The following is a 14,961-nucleotide window of genomic DNA, read 5'->3' as shown; positions in this document are numbered from 1 at the left end:
TCGTGCGAACCAATCGTGTGTTTTTAAACGTTTTTTTTTCAGCTCTAGGACATGGCGGACAGGTGAGCGGTTAGGGAGGGACCCCTGTGGGAGGGATGCCTGCACGGGGCGGTCCTGCTAGCGACACAATCTTGCGATTTGCGTCCAACTGAAGCCTCCCACCTGAATGCTAATGGCTGCTAGATGTGGTATGGCAGGTAAAGGGTGTATGACAGTGCATCCTGATTGGCTGACGAGCACCTGCTGATGACTCAAATGTAGTTGCATGCATGTATTGCTGTGTTCTATTGCTTGTGTGTGTCCATTTTTTACTTAACCCTGACAGGGGTGAATGTAAAGTTTTCTAACGTTTATGCAAATTATGCAACAGGTGTTGTGCAAATAGCTCAATTAGCATTATATATACAATGAGCACCTTATTTGTATAACCTGCCATGAACATAATGTGTGCTGCACTATTTGTGCATGGTCCGTTATGTAGTTCGCATTAACTCCGGTCAACACTACTTGCAGTGTGTGTTATGGAAACGTAACCAATGTATTGTGCATCTGTCCCATATTGCCTTCATCACACAGTCCGAAACTTCTGACTTTACAATTTCCCTAAAATGATGTCTAACAAGGTTCACTCCGCTCTTTGAATAATGAGGGGTGCTATAAAAGCAATAATAATCAGCCAGGAGCAAGCTAAGCAGCCAAGAACCTGACTAATCTGTCCCTAGGAGAACAATCTGCAGCAGCTCGCCCTAGTCTGTCTAATAGCAGGCAGACGAGTGACTATAATGGCCGCCAGAGGCTGCCTTATATAAGGGGGGGGGGGGGGGGCTCCAGGGCTTAGTGTAGCCTGAATGGCTACAATGTGCCTGCTGACTGTGATGCAGAGGGTCAAAGTTGACCCTCATAGTGCATTATGGGGCGAATCAAACTTCCGCAAAAGTACGCCTGGTGCAGGCGAACGCGAACCACCAAAGTTCGCCTGGAACCGTTCGCCGGCGAACCGTTCGCTACATCTCTAATAAAGACTCCTTTTCAATCTACAAATCCCACCTCAGTATCTGTGACTTGGATCCTATTCCTTCCCAACTCCTTTTCTCTTGCTCTCTATGGCTGGCTGTAGACTTCACCGTGGAGATCTCAGCCATTTCTTAAGTTGGGACGGGGGCCATGAACTGAACTTCTCTTTGCATTGTTTCCTGCACTCAGTGGCTCCTGCTGCCTCTCCCATGGCAGATTTGTCAGTTTATCTCTGTTTCTGGCAGCATAAGAGGTGGACAGAGTACCACGTATAGTCAGTGTGGCTTTATCTGCCTTATGTCCTGTTAAGATCAGAGCCAGCTATACTGGCACTGTCAGTCCCAGTGTAAGTTGATGAAGTACAGCTGTCAGCTAAAGTCTATCCCAGCATGAGCATGTTTCCCCTGCTAGGTTCACACATCTTGCTGCTGTGCCTAGAGGCCCCTGCCTCCCCTGTTTCTCCATCTGTACTCATTGCCTTTCCATGTTTCTTGCACTACCATTAGGTTACAATAAGCTTCAAAGTGCAGAGCTTTCTCCATCCCTTAGTTTTGCTTCCAGTTTTAGTCTGCACAACAAGCAAAAATGAGACATGGCCACATGATGACAACTGGCCATTTAGAGACTTGTAAATCAGTCACATAATCAAATGAATTACATGCATATTCATGTGTGTTCATGAATTACAGCTACAATTAACTTATTACTCAAACTCTTTCAAAAATTACTGATAACCATTGGACTAAATCTACCCACTAAATGGTTTTCTGCACTATAGGTGCATTTTATGATACTTTGGTTGAATGATAATGCTTCTAGAAACTTGATACTAGGCCAAAATTTACACATGGCATAGGCTGCGATCCGAGACAGCATTATAAATGAGCAAATTGTATTTCCCCCCAAAGACACCAGTAACATAGATCATAGTCTCTGTTTTTGTTTTCCGAATGGAACTTGTTTTATTTTCACATATTTTATGAAGCTAGAGATTTGAACACGGGAACCAATTTTTCAGTACATTACTCAAATTATCAAGATCAGAGAATAAATCTATTGCGTTTTACACAGAAAATAATTGAAATTATTATCAGCTAGACAGCGTGAGGAAGCACAACAGAAGCACACTAGAGACACAGGTACACTTAAAGAAGCTTATTACATAAATAAATGTGTTGATAATAAAGTGCTATGAACAAAATTATCATATATTTAGTAAAACATTACATGAGAATTACTCCCTTCAATATATTCACATTTTGATGATTTGCAGTTTAATGAAGACAGATGTATTTAATCAGTGCTACTTATGAAGCCTATTGAAATATAAGATAGCAAAAGGTCAGAAAGTAAAAAAATAATAAAACCGAACCATTGAAATGGATAAAAGGTCTACAAAAATACTTGTAAACCTAATCAGGTGTAACTACGGTAATCACTTTTTCCACTGCATCCAAAGCTAACTGGCTTTCTCTTGTGCTCATTGGCAGTCAGCATAGAAGCAGCTATTCCTGCAACATTCCAGTTCTTGGCAGTTTAGCTTTAAAGCAAACATTCAACTATGGGTGGCACTGTAAAAAGATCCCAGGGATAAAGTTTTGAACTGACAAAGGTCGGTCAATGGATAAAAAAACATATAAAATGCTATATGAATCAGTATGCTAGGCACACAGTAAAGTATATAATTAAGAAGTGAAAAGTGTTTGGCACTGCTAAAACTTCTACCAGATTAGACTGCCCCTCCAGGTTGGATAAAAGAGTTTGGAGGAAACTGGTCAGAGAGGCCATTAAGAATTCTATGGCAACTATGAACTTACAGGAAATTACGGCAAAGAGTGTGCAAATGTGGCTTGTATGGAGGGTTTGAAAAAAATAAAAAACATCAAGAAAGGGCACGTTAAGTATTGTTTAAACTTTGCCAAAATGCTCCTTGAAATTTCAGGTCAGTATAAACTATGCATTAAAAAGTGTCTGTACGTGCGTAAGCGCCTCTAACTAGAGAGTACCCATGAAACATGTCTGATTCTGTGTGCTCAATAAAAAATGTTCCCAGTTACACTGGTATGTCATAGGTAAGGCCTTAGGAATCAGTTGAAAAGGGCACCTGAGCCATTCGTATTAAAAGGGTGCCTCCATAGACTTCAATGTTATTTCTGCAAATATGGGCTACAAGGTGGTGAAAAGGGCGCCAGAGTTTTTTTTTTCGGCTACAAGCTTTTCAATTTGGCTATAAAAGGGCGTCCCTTTGTAGCCTATATCTTTGATTCGGCTACAAGGTTTTTGGTTCTGCTACAAAAGGGCGCCAAGGTTTTTGATTTGGGGGTGCAGGGGGGGGTTAGGATTAGGCATCACAAGCGGGGGGGTGTCTTAGGGTTAGGCACCACTAGTAGGGATCTTAGGGTAAGGCACCACCAGGGGAGGGTTCTGTGTGAGAGTAGGGAGAAGTTAGGTCATAGCAATCACCAGTGGGGTCTTAGGGTTAGGCACCACCAGGGGGGTCTTAGGGTTAGGCACCACCAGGTGGGGTCTTCAGGTTAGGCACCACCAAGGGGGGTTAGGGTTAGGCACCACCAGGGGAGAGTTCTGTGTGAGAGTAGAGAGACGTTAGTTTATAAACTAAAACTAGCTTTATCGGCTACAACAGGCACCCTTTGTAGCTGAATTTGGCATATGGGCTATACCGGCCACCCTCTGTAGCCGAATTTGGCATATGGGCTACACCGGGCACCCTTTGTAGCTGAATTTGACATTTTGTCTACACCAGGCACCATGTGTAGCCGATTTCAGCTTATGGGCTACACCAGGTTCCCTTTGTAGCCGAATTTGGCAGATATGGGCTACCCCAGGCACCCTTTGTAGCCGAATTTGGCATATGGGCTACACGAGGCACCCTTTGTAGACAAATTTGCCATATATGAGCTACACCAGGCGCCCTTTTTTCCAGAACGTCCTTTTTTCAAAGGGATGCAGACCTAACCTCTCATATCCATTCTCAGTCAGAAACTTACACTGGGCGCCTCCACCCCAACTTTTTATTTTCCCTTCAGCAATCCCTTTTACACATCTTCAAGCAGGCCTCAACTTCACAACTAGTACTGCTGTGCAAAGCATTAGGTCTAGAGATGGCCCTAACGGTTCGCCCGTGAACGGTTTCAAGCAAACTTTAGGTGGTTCGCGTTCGCCGGCAAGGGCGAACTTTTGCGGAAGTTCGATTTGCCCCCATAATGCTCCATTAAGAGCAACTTTGACCCTCTACATCACAGTCAGCAGGCACATTGTCACCATTCAGGCTGCACTCACTCCTGGAGCCCCCCCCCCCCTTATAAAAGGCAAGGTTCTCCTGCTGTTTTACTCACTCTTCAGCCTACAGTAATTAGTTAAGGGACAGCTGCTGACAGACTCTGCAAGGGAAAGCTTAGTTAGGCTCTTGTACGCTTGTTAGCTTGCTCCTGGCTGATTATTATTCCTTATATTGCACCCCACCACAGCTTCCTCACTTCCTCCTCCTCCCTCTCCTCCTCCTCCTCTGGAGGAGGGTCTTGTCTTCCAGGGAATTGTAGGATTTCAAAAGCCAGCTTACATACCTTGGCTGGGAATCGAACCCAGGTCTAGTGCTTTGGTAGCTCTCTTCACCACTATACCACCACCAACACTACATGCTAAAGCCAGGCTAGCATGTACCATTATGATATATCCAAGAGAAAAATGAGCTTGCTTAGAGATTTGTAGGATTTCAAAAGCCAACTTACATACATTGGCCAGGAATCGAACCCAGGTCTACCGCGTGGTAGGCTGCTATTCTAACCATTATACCACCAACACAACACACTACAATGCTACATGCTGAAGCCAGCCTAGCATGTACCATTATGATATATCCAAGAGACAAATGAGCTTGCTTAGGGATTTGTAGGATTTCAGGATTTCAAAAGCCAACTCACATACATTGGCCAGGAACAGGGCCAGGCCGAGGTAGAGGCGAGAGAGGCTCCAGCCTCAGGGTGCAGTGTAGGAGGGGGCACACAATTCACTCAGCTTTCATTCCACTATTGTGTTTGACGCAGAGAAATAGGACAAAGGGATACATGGTAGAGACTGCAAGCCAGATAACTAGAGATTAAGGTGTTGGGGGCCCTGGGATGCCTCTTAGTCTAATAGCAATCAGTGTGTGATGGCTGGATTGGGAGGGATGGGGGGGGGGCGCACTTTGGTGTCTCAGCCTTGGGGGCTGGAGGACCTTGTCCGGGCACTGGCCAGGAATCGAACCCAGGCCTACCGCGTGGTAGGCTGCTATCCTTACCATTATACCACCAACACAACACACTACAATGCTACATGCTGAAGCCAGCCTAGCATGTACCATTGTGATATACCATATCACAATGGTACATGCTAGGCTGTATGTTTTTGGGATGTGGGAGGAAACCAAAGTACCCGGAGGAAACCCACACAGACACAGGGAGAACATACAAACTCCTTGCAGATGTTGACCTGGCTGGGATTCGAACCAGGGACCCAGCGCTGCAAGGCGAGAGCGCTAACCACTACGCCACCGTGCTGCCCATTACTAGCTTGATTATATTATTCGGTATATGTGTATAGCTTACTAACATATAGTTTACATGAAAAGATTAGGGCAAAGCTGCACCTGTTTAGTTTAGTGTAAGCTATATGTGAGATACCAATCTTCAATTACTGATCTGTTTAAAATCACCTAATTTTGTCATTTAACTTTCAAAAGTTTACTTGCTTACAGCACATTGGCAAAATGGAATGTCAATTTCATGAACGCCTCTGCTGGGATTTCTAGCTCTTGATTGTTCTAATGTATTTAAAATGGGTTGCCGATATGCGTCATTAAACACCCTCTCCCACAAGATATGTCCTACTTCTGCCTCAGATCTAGCGGAGAACGTGTACTGAAAGTGCTTAGCATATTCTTATTACAAAATGGAGCCACAATACAGACAAGGTAGATAGAGGCTCCCTAGTGATCTATTGCCAGGACAAGGACGGAGCTGTCCAAATGCCAGCGAGGTGGAAATTTTGCAAACCGCTGTGTGTTGTGCGGTGCACTCAAGGAAGAAATGATCCTTGAGTAAAATTGATTTTAGGACCAGTGACCTCTTTGACTGCTGTGTGTTTGGCCAACCCACTGGTGGATTAATGCCTGAACTCCGGGGCTGAGTTAGAAATTAGATGCACTTTAATTTCCCCGAGACACGCTGAATAACTCAGCTGCCTATAGACAACAGGACGGAGAACAGATGATTGATGGGGAGTGGAGAGAACTGAGGGATTTGGTGTTCAGTACAACAGCAAGGACTTGAATATCAGGAGTGATTTACACTTTACAGTAGCAGCTAAAATGACTTTACAAATCCACCTTTGTTTCTTCATTAGGTAAACAGTGTACATACCTGTACTCCCTAAACATAAACAGCTTTATGCATGATATTTAAAAAAAAATTTCAGAGGTGCCCAATTAAAGGTATAGACAATTGAATTCAATTAAAGGGAAGGTAAGTATAGGCTTACCTTGTATAATTACCTGCACATAAGATTTCAGACCTTTGTTCTGCACAAAAAATTGACAATGCATTTTATGGCTAGTGGATGCTTTATCAGGTAAATAAACAGTGCAAGGTTTATGGTGAGGTGAAGCGCATGGACAGGCACTCAGAACTTTATCTTACCAAGAACCTTGCTTTGTTTATTGACCCGATGAAGCGGCTGCTAGCCATGAAACGTGTTGTAATTTTTTTTTGCAGAATAAGAGTCTGAAATGTTATGTTCAATGAATCATTGAAGGTAAGCCTTCAATTACCTGTCCTTTAATTGATTTTAGATGTTTATACCTTTGATTGGGTGCCTCTTGCATTTTATTTATTTATTTATGTATTTGTTTTGTTTGATTTTACTCCAGATGAGGTTTGAATTTTTTCAATTAAAATTCATTTTCTGAGATCTGCGACCATATTTAAAGTTTCAAGGTTGAGTGGGGAGGATAATTTTCCACAAGTCTATACAAGTGGTTGCCAGATTAGCAACCTACTTTTGTAAATATTACTCCACTAAGTGTATCGTCTAACATCTCTTATTCAGCAATACTGCACCAGTTAGCCGCCCGTTGTCCTTGCGTTTTTTTTTTCTTTTTACCTCTCAATTATGTATGATATTGTTTAATATTGTGACCACTGAGTTTTATTACAACAGGCTGCTGTAGAGATAATTTTATGAATTGTCTCATGACAGATCACTAGATTAAATAGCTATTGTTTAGATGGAGCAAGACCACCAACAATCATCAGAGACCTGCTGTACAACATTACAACCATCAATATGAACAGTCTTCTGATATTCACATTATATATACAAATAATTGTTTCAAGAAATGTTTTATATATCAGTGTTCCAGAACAAATTCATTACAGTAACCTCTGTCTATTCACACTTAGTTAAATTGCACTGCACACAGTACAATGCAGATCCAATTGCTATGGAGCAAGATAATGCAAGATGTATATGTTTACTTAAAGAAGAACAATTCATCTAGCTTCCTCAAAGCTTACTAATATGATTGTAGGTTAAATGTATTTATAAATGGCATAATTCATTAGATTGCCTCAGCTTAGGTCTCCCATTATTTACTACATGAAGAAGTTGTACAAGGTTCCAACAGGAAGGCACTTTGCTATATAAATAGGAGGAAAAAAGAACATAATTGCAGCAGTTTAAAATGCAGGGGCGTAACTATAGGGTATGCAACCCCTCTTCAGCTGCAGGGGGGCCCGGGGCCCCTCTGGGGCTCTCCCGGGACCATTTTGGGGGACAGAAGAGCCATGTGCAGGGGCAGCGCTGCCGCCCGATTGCAGGACCCCCAGGTGATGAACTGTCCACGGCATCTAATAGATGCCGCACCAGTTCATTCTCCGCAGCCGGCAGCTCACCTTAGCCTGCGGGAGTCTAACAGGAGGCAGAGCAGGGCTACAGGAAGATGGCATCCAAAGCCCTGCACTGGAGACTATTTGTGTCTCCAGTACAGGGCTTTGAGTGCCATCTTCCCATAGCTCTGTTCTCTGACTGTCAGCGCGGGAGATTTGCTGCAGGAAGATTGTTGGGGGAGCTGTGCGCCAGAGGCTGGCCAGAAGAAGAGACTCACTGCCAGGTGAGTGATTATTTTATGGTGAAACATTGCTGCGTTATGATTATTTTATGGTGAAGCACTGCCCCATTACAATTATATTACAGTGAAACACTGCCCCATTACGATTATTTGGCACCTATGGCTGGGGGGGGGGGCATCCAGATTTTCACAGGGGGGCCCAGTGATTTCTAGTTACGCCCCTGTTAAAATGTCATACAATATGATCTCCACTACTGAGAACAACTCCTAAAAATGTTTAAATTTTGCAGTAGTGAAACAACTAGTAGTAGAAGTTGCCAAGGAGGCTGCTCTATGGAGAACAGCTGACAACTTTGGTAAGTTTTTCTTGTGGTGGTCATTTTTTTTTTATTTGGTAAAAATACAGTAATAGTTCAAACATCTGGTGAAGCCAACTGAATTGCATTGAGCTCTCCTTAAAAAAGCTTAAAGTAAACACACATTGAAAAAGGCAAAAGTAAGCAAGGTGTCTATATGTAGATACCTTAAGTGAAAATGCATACTACTCTAATATACAATATTTTTCTGCTGTGGCTCCCCACCCCCGGGTCCACAAGTAGCTATGCCATTGTCCCCTGTCCATGGCATTGGAGCAAAGGGTGGGGAAGCAGTGCCCACTGCCCAGAACAACATGTCATATGCATAGTTAATGATTTACTGACACATACAGTGTTTTGTGAAGAGCAGCCCATTGAGAAAAAAAAGTAAAGTTTTTGAGAAAATCAGTTCTTTCTTTCCTGCTTTTTGGAAGGTGCATCATTATGATGAATTATTTTTGCATTCTGCTGTTCATATGTGACTGAGATCAGTCACCTGTCACTGCTATAGAGACTCCTCATCCCACTCATGCTCATCTCAAACTCACAGATTTTTGAATAACACAGGATAACAGGACAGTACAACACCCATAAACAAAGCAGGACAGTAACTCAGCCTCTTGAAGTTATGGTTTTCTGTTTTCTGGCAGCTACTTTCAGAGGCACATTACATGGGGAACACAACTCTTATACTCCCTCAATTGCATTGTTGCTTACCCTCCCCTTTCCCAGCCTAATCAGTGGCAGGAAGTAGGTGTAAGTTGGCAGCTATTTGTCATTCGGTAACCATTTGCATATTAAATAAGCAGAAACTATGACGCTGAGCTGAGGGTAACTCTTTTGGTGCTAGATTAGTATTTGTATATTTTACATTATATATCAATGCTGTCTGCTGCAGGATTTTAGATTTTTCACATAAATATTTATTATTATTCATAATTACAGTATATCAGTAAAGCTATCTCTGTTTTACAAATCTGAGCTGTACATTGTTAATGCGTTAACCTTAAAACAATCCTAGCAGTAGGCTTCGCAGAAAGAGAAACTTGCTTCTTTTGTTGAGGAGAATTATATTGACCAATTAACATAAGCCATAGAATTGCTCATGTGTAGCTTAAGTATATGATTTGTTTTTCGGAGTATTATATTTTTAAGACTCTGATTACAAATATCTGACATTTTTAATCAATGTGTAGATTAAAGCAGGAAGTGATCACAGCAAATCCAAGCCCGACAAATCACCTAATCAAACTGACCCCATGCTTCTCCATGACTGAGAATCTGCAGACTACCATCGGCAGGAAGGGGATGATAATGTAGCCCACAGGGCAGGAGCCTGATTACCAGCATGGAATATGGAAGATGGGAGCAGACAACTCTGAAGATTCTCTGCCCCCCAGCTGAAGATGACAATGCCAGAGAGGGAGAGCAGGCCTGACTCCTGACAAGAAGGTTGTTTTATTCCTACAGGTTACATAAGCTGTACATACTACATTTTCACCACAAGAGTATAAAGCTCATCATTGCACTCATATTATACACGCTCTGATGGTATAATTCGACACTTATTTTTGTATTGTAAGTCTTTAACCTTTATTTATGACACACAAACAAAAATGACTCACCCTTATTGGCACATGCCATCCATTTTAGATTATCTGCAAAGGCAACTTCTCTTCCAATCAAGTATGTGAATATTCGAACCTAGAAGGCAGAAGAACAAGTAGGCGTAAATTTAACTGAGAAAAGTTAAGTATAAAGCACTGATTTTTATCTTGGAAAAAGGACATTTTATACCAAAGTAGTCACATATTTGGTTAGAGGCAGGTGCAGTGGCAGATCAATGGCAATGTACTTATATACAACATTAATCAGTACAAAGTTAGTGGGTGCAACAGCTCAACCAATTCCTAATCCTGATCAGATTTCTGATTAAAATCAAAATGGAGTGGCGCAAGGTGGCAACATTATCACTATTCTCTAATTGATTTCAGCTTTAGAATCATTTGCTCAACTAAGCTGCTATTGTATAATAGATGTTCATGTTTTAAAATTATTTATATTTACTATTGTTTCCATTTATGGTAGACTGGGGCAACAATCCAATTCCTGATAGCCTGCACTGAGGTTCATTAGATTGAATCTGTCTTACTACAAGTGCACATCTATGTGAAAACGGCTTATTGGGGCTAACTAAGCTGTACAATATATGCTGTCTGTAACCTTTTGATATACATTGCCTGATAGTTATGCCCACTTGCTCATTAAGGACTTCTTTCATCTTTACTGTACAGCGTTAGAACAATCATTTTTTTCTAGATACAAAATACCCAGTCATATTGTTTGAGGAAGCTTAAAAATTTGTAATATACATTATTTCCTAGTTAAGAAAAAAAAACTATTTTAGTACTAAATCTAGGAGATAAATAGCAGAAAATATGAAACAAAAATCTAAATATTTTAATTTAAATGTATTACTTAATGTCATCTTAATGACATTTTGGTTTTTAAACTAATCTAGTAATCATAAAAGACCAACAAGGATATAAATTTCACTTCCACAAATAACATTGAATTATTCTCCTTCCTTTTTTGCTGAAGTAACTGCCAGAGCGATATCTCTATTCAGCAGCAGGGATGGCAGAACTCTTTGCCAGCCGTCTAACACAAACTATATGGGCCAATCGTGACGTCCTTATTCTTTCCCATGGAGCCATTTTTTGACCTGAACTCACATCAGAGAGTCCTAATACGTGTTCTCTCACGGGGCAGGCCCCTATAGCACTAAAATGTAACTTTTATTAGTTCAGGATAAAAAATAAAATATATGGACAGCGAACAAACAAATATATATACAAAACAGACCATGTTGGTGTATGTCTCACCAACACATTTGCGTCATTGTAGGGTATGATGCCAAAGGGAGAAAAATTGCAGGTATATGCACATAGGTAAGGACCTAAGGACTATTGTAGTGGTCCTCCCCTATAATAATTATCAATCAAGGTGCATAAATAACCAGTCCCTTAGAATCTTCCTCCCATATACAAGACACAAATAAAGTGGACAGTGAGGGGGTACACGATACACCCTGTGCATTAACTAGACATACTCTACATATTTCAGCATTACGCCTTCATCAGGAGTGAATAAATGTGCAGTGCATTTAACACATAAACATATAAACCCCCTGTCACGATTTTTCGAACACCATTGTGGCAAGCACATGAAAATGTGCACAAAATCTGATCTAAAGTACCCCTTTAAATTCATTAGCCTGCTTTTTTTTTTTTTTTTTTTAAATTCATTAGCCTGCTTTTAGAAAATCAGTGCTCTTTCATCCAACAGCCCTGCTCTGGGGAATGTGAGTGTTTGTTTATGCTCGTGTTTATTGCCAAGCAATCCCTCTCCTTCCCAGGAAGAGCTTAGCTATCAAGGGGGGGCCATAAAACAACAAACCCACCTCACATGTCATGGTCCCCTAGGGAAGCCCCAATAAACCCTAAAACCAGAGCCATCCACATAGCACAGATCTACTAAAAAAGGCTTCTGATAAGAAGCAGGATACAGGGATACATCGTAAAATCATCCAGGTCCACATTCCTGCACGTAGCCTGACCAGAGTAGAGAAATTACTTTTGATTCACCTTGATATGAAGGAATAAGTCATTCAGACATTTTACTAAATTAATCAGTTTTCTTTTGATGCTAGCCATTTCAAAATTAGCAGACAATTATTAAATATGGTTTGTGTGCGGTTGGACCACTGAGCATGACAATTACACCTTCTGAAAGCTAGCAACAGTGTGCTCCGCAGTGGAATAAACAAATGCACACGTGTTTGGTACCTGTGTGACAGAGAGAACACCAGAAGCGTGCCTGTATCACTCGCTGCGGGCTATAGCCGGCTGTCGCCGAGTTATGACCATTCCCAGTTATTGCATATTCTTTCTGCTTGTCATGACAAAGGGCGGGAGAAGGCACACACCCCATCTCCTTTTCCAACTACGCCCTCTGGCAGAGAAAGAGTTAAAACAACACTGCTGGACACAGAGGGGAGTCTTTTGTCCAGCCATCCATCTATCATCAAAAGGATTGGCATTTCATTCAAAGACTTCTATCCATTCCACAGAACTTTCCATAACTGGACTTCATATCTTCTTGTAAGGAAACGTGGAAAAGCCGCGCGGCGGTTTGCACGCAGCAGCGTGCGTCTGGTGTGGCTGGGTCTGTTAGTTCACACAGATTCAGGAATCCGCGTGCGCGCGCTGAGAGGCAGAACATTTATGACAGCCAAGGAAGGATCAGCTGACCAAGCGGGTCAGCTGACCTCAGAGCAAGTGACTATTGGTCAATCACTGATGGGTGGCGCCGGAGAGCGCTGCTCTATATATAGTTACTGCTGCTCAGTCTCAAGTGGTCTGCCGTTGCGAACACTACGTGGAAGCACTCAGACCTTAGTCAAATCCTACAGTGTGTTTGAACCAGGAGGATCTGGAAATTCACACTGAGCCAGATTACTTCTGCTTATCATTGTGTTATTATTCAGACTAGTTCCAGGTGTCGAGACCACGGACCTCACACCCAAGATTATGGAACTTGTGTTATCACTGTGTTATTATTCAGACTAGTTCCAGGGTGTCGAGACCATGGACCTCACACCCAAGCTTAGGGACTTGTGTTATCATTTTGTTATACTTCAGACTAGTTCCAGGGTGTAGAGACCGCGGACCTCACACCCAAGACTAGGGATACTGTGTACCATCTTAGTATACCCCAGACTAGTTCCAGGGTGTAGAGACCACGGACCTCACACCCAAGACTAGGCATTGTTTGATATCTGTTATGACCTAATGCTCCTGACTATCCCTCTTCTCTCTGATTCGGTACCTACGCATATCTGATTATCTGTTGCCAACCCTGCCTGCCTTGGATACCGAATCAGCCTACTGTCTCTGTACCTTATCTGTCTGTGTGTTGCCGACCTGGCTTGCCCGACCTCGAGAGCTATCTCTCTCCTTTAAGAGATAGTCTCCAGACCTGCTAGTGACATCCACCTTCAAGTGTCACTCACTCACAGGTCCCTCCTACCTTCAGCCTGGGACTCCACCCCTTTGGAGGTCTCAGGCTGCTGGAAGGCTCTTGTACTTCTCAAAAGGCAGTATCGCCCATACTGCCAAAAACCACCTGCTCCTCGGGTGGTTTTACTCAAAGTCATTACTGTTGCACCAAACACTCACACTATCTAAGTGTCCAGAGGTTAGTTATACTTGGATTATCGGTGATTCTGCAGATCAGCAATAATCAGGTATATATCTGTATTCTTGGTGATACTGCAGATCACCAATAATCAGATTCTCTCTGTGTGCTGACACCGATCGTTACACTTCTGTTGGACTTATTACCGCAAAAGGACTCATTAGTTATTTTCCCATTTAATCTTTATTATTACTGTATCGATTTGTTTAATTTGCTATATTTAGTACTGCATTATTTCTTTAAATAAATGATTAAAAAATAGTTTGTCTAAGTGCTGTTCTGAAAATTTCCGCCAAAAGGATTCGCATCTCCTTAGAGACGTTATCGTAAAAGTTTTGATATTAATATCGGTAGTTTTGCTATCTCTAGAAAGATTGTAAATTTAACCCTTTTTCCTACTGGATTTAGCTAGAGTTAGACTTAGTGCATTTACACGCTTTATTGCGGATTGGTGACAGCGACCTGGCCTCTATATGAGAGCCCAGATTGTATCAATTGTATATCGAAATTGGACTGTGTGTGGACTCACCAGCCAATTTAAAAAGTTACTTTGCCTGCAGTGCTGACTGCCTTCAGGATTCCCTGAGGGTCTGAGGCTGAATGGTAAACTGCATGACAAAGGGAACAGGAATTGGAGGGTGACTGCGCATACGTCACATTCCTCACCCAACATAACATCAGACTGTCAGCATATGTAGCCCCGTCAGAGCTCTGTGTCACACCAACACTTGCATCACCTAACCTTACTATGAGTTACTGTTTGTGATATCAGACAGCCAGTCAGTGTGTCCTGAATACAGTGTTTTTGGCACCGAGTGATTAGCGTGCAGTGTTACACCAACAAAACTGTGTGTCTCCCTTTTTAATCCTCACAGGGGCGCACTCTTCCATGACCTGGTGCATGCTAAACATAATAACATGCACCAAGTTACAGAGGAGAAGCTCCCCTGTGACCATGAAGACCAGAGTGCACAGAGCCTCAGACATATGGAGGAGCTTGTAACCTGCTACGGAAGAGGCTTTGGGGATCAAAATAAAGTTGTGGGGAGACCTGGGGGGTGGCGGCAGCCCCTAATGCTGCTGTGTGAGTGTGTGTGTGTGTGTGGGGGGGGGGGTTGGGGCGGGGTCCTGTCATGGGGCTTCCAGGTTAATTTTCCCTGAGGCCTCATTGTACCTAGAATTAGCCCTGACTGACTGTTGGTGATA

General features: G+C 42.4%; 1 protein-coding gene across 1 annotated transcript in view; it reads right to left on the bottom strand.

Annotated features, from left to right (window-relative positions):
* Positions 1-14,961, bottom strand: part of LOC137533581 (voltage-dependent calcium channel subunit alpha-2/delta-3-like) — a 1,358,331-nt gene that overhangs the window by 197,481 nt on the left and 1,145,889 nt on the right. Inside the window, exon 12 of the mRNA XM_068254939.1 lies at positions 10,122-10,200. Within this exon, the coding sequence (XP_068111040.1) occupies positions 10,122-10,200 (79 nt within the window). The remainder of the gene's footprint in view (positions 1-10,121; positions 10,201-14,961) is intronic.

This window comes from Hyperolius riggenbachi, chromosome 9 (genome assembly GCF_040937935.1).
Source record: "Hyperolius riggenbachi isolate aHypRig1 chromosome 9, aHypRig1.pri, whole genome shotgun sequence".
NCBI lineage: Eukaryota > Metazoa > Chordata > Amphibia > Anura > Hyperoliidae > Hyperolius > Hyperolius riggenbachi.
Note: the sequence above shows the minus strand (reverse complement) of the source record. Positions and strands in the feature narration are given on the sequence as shown.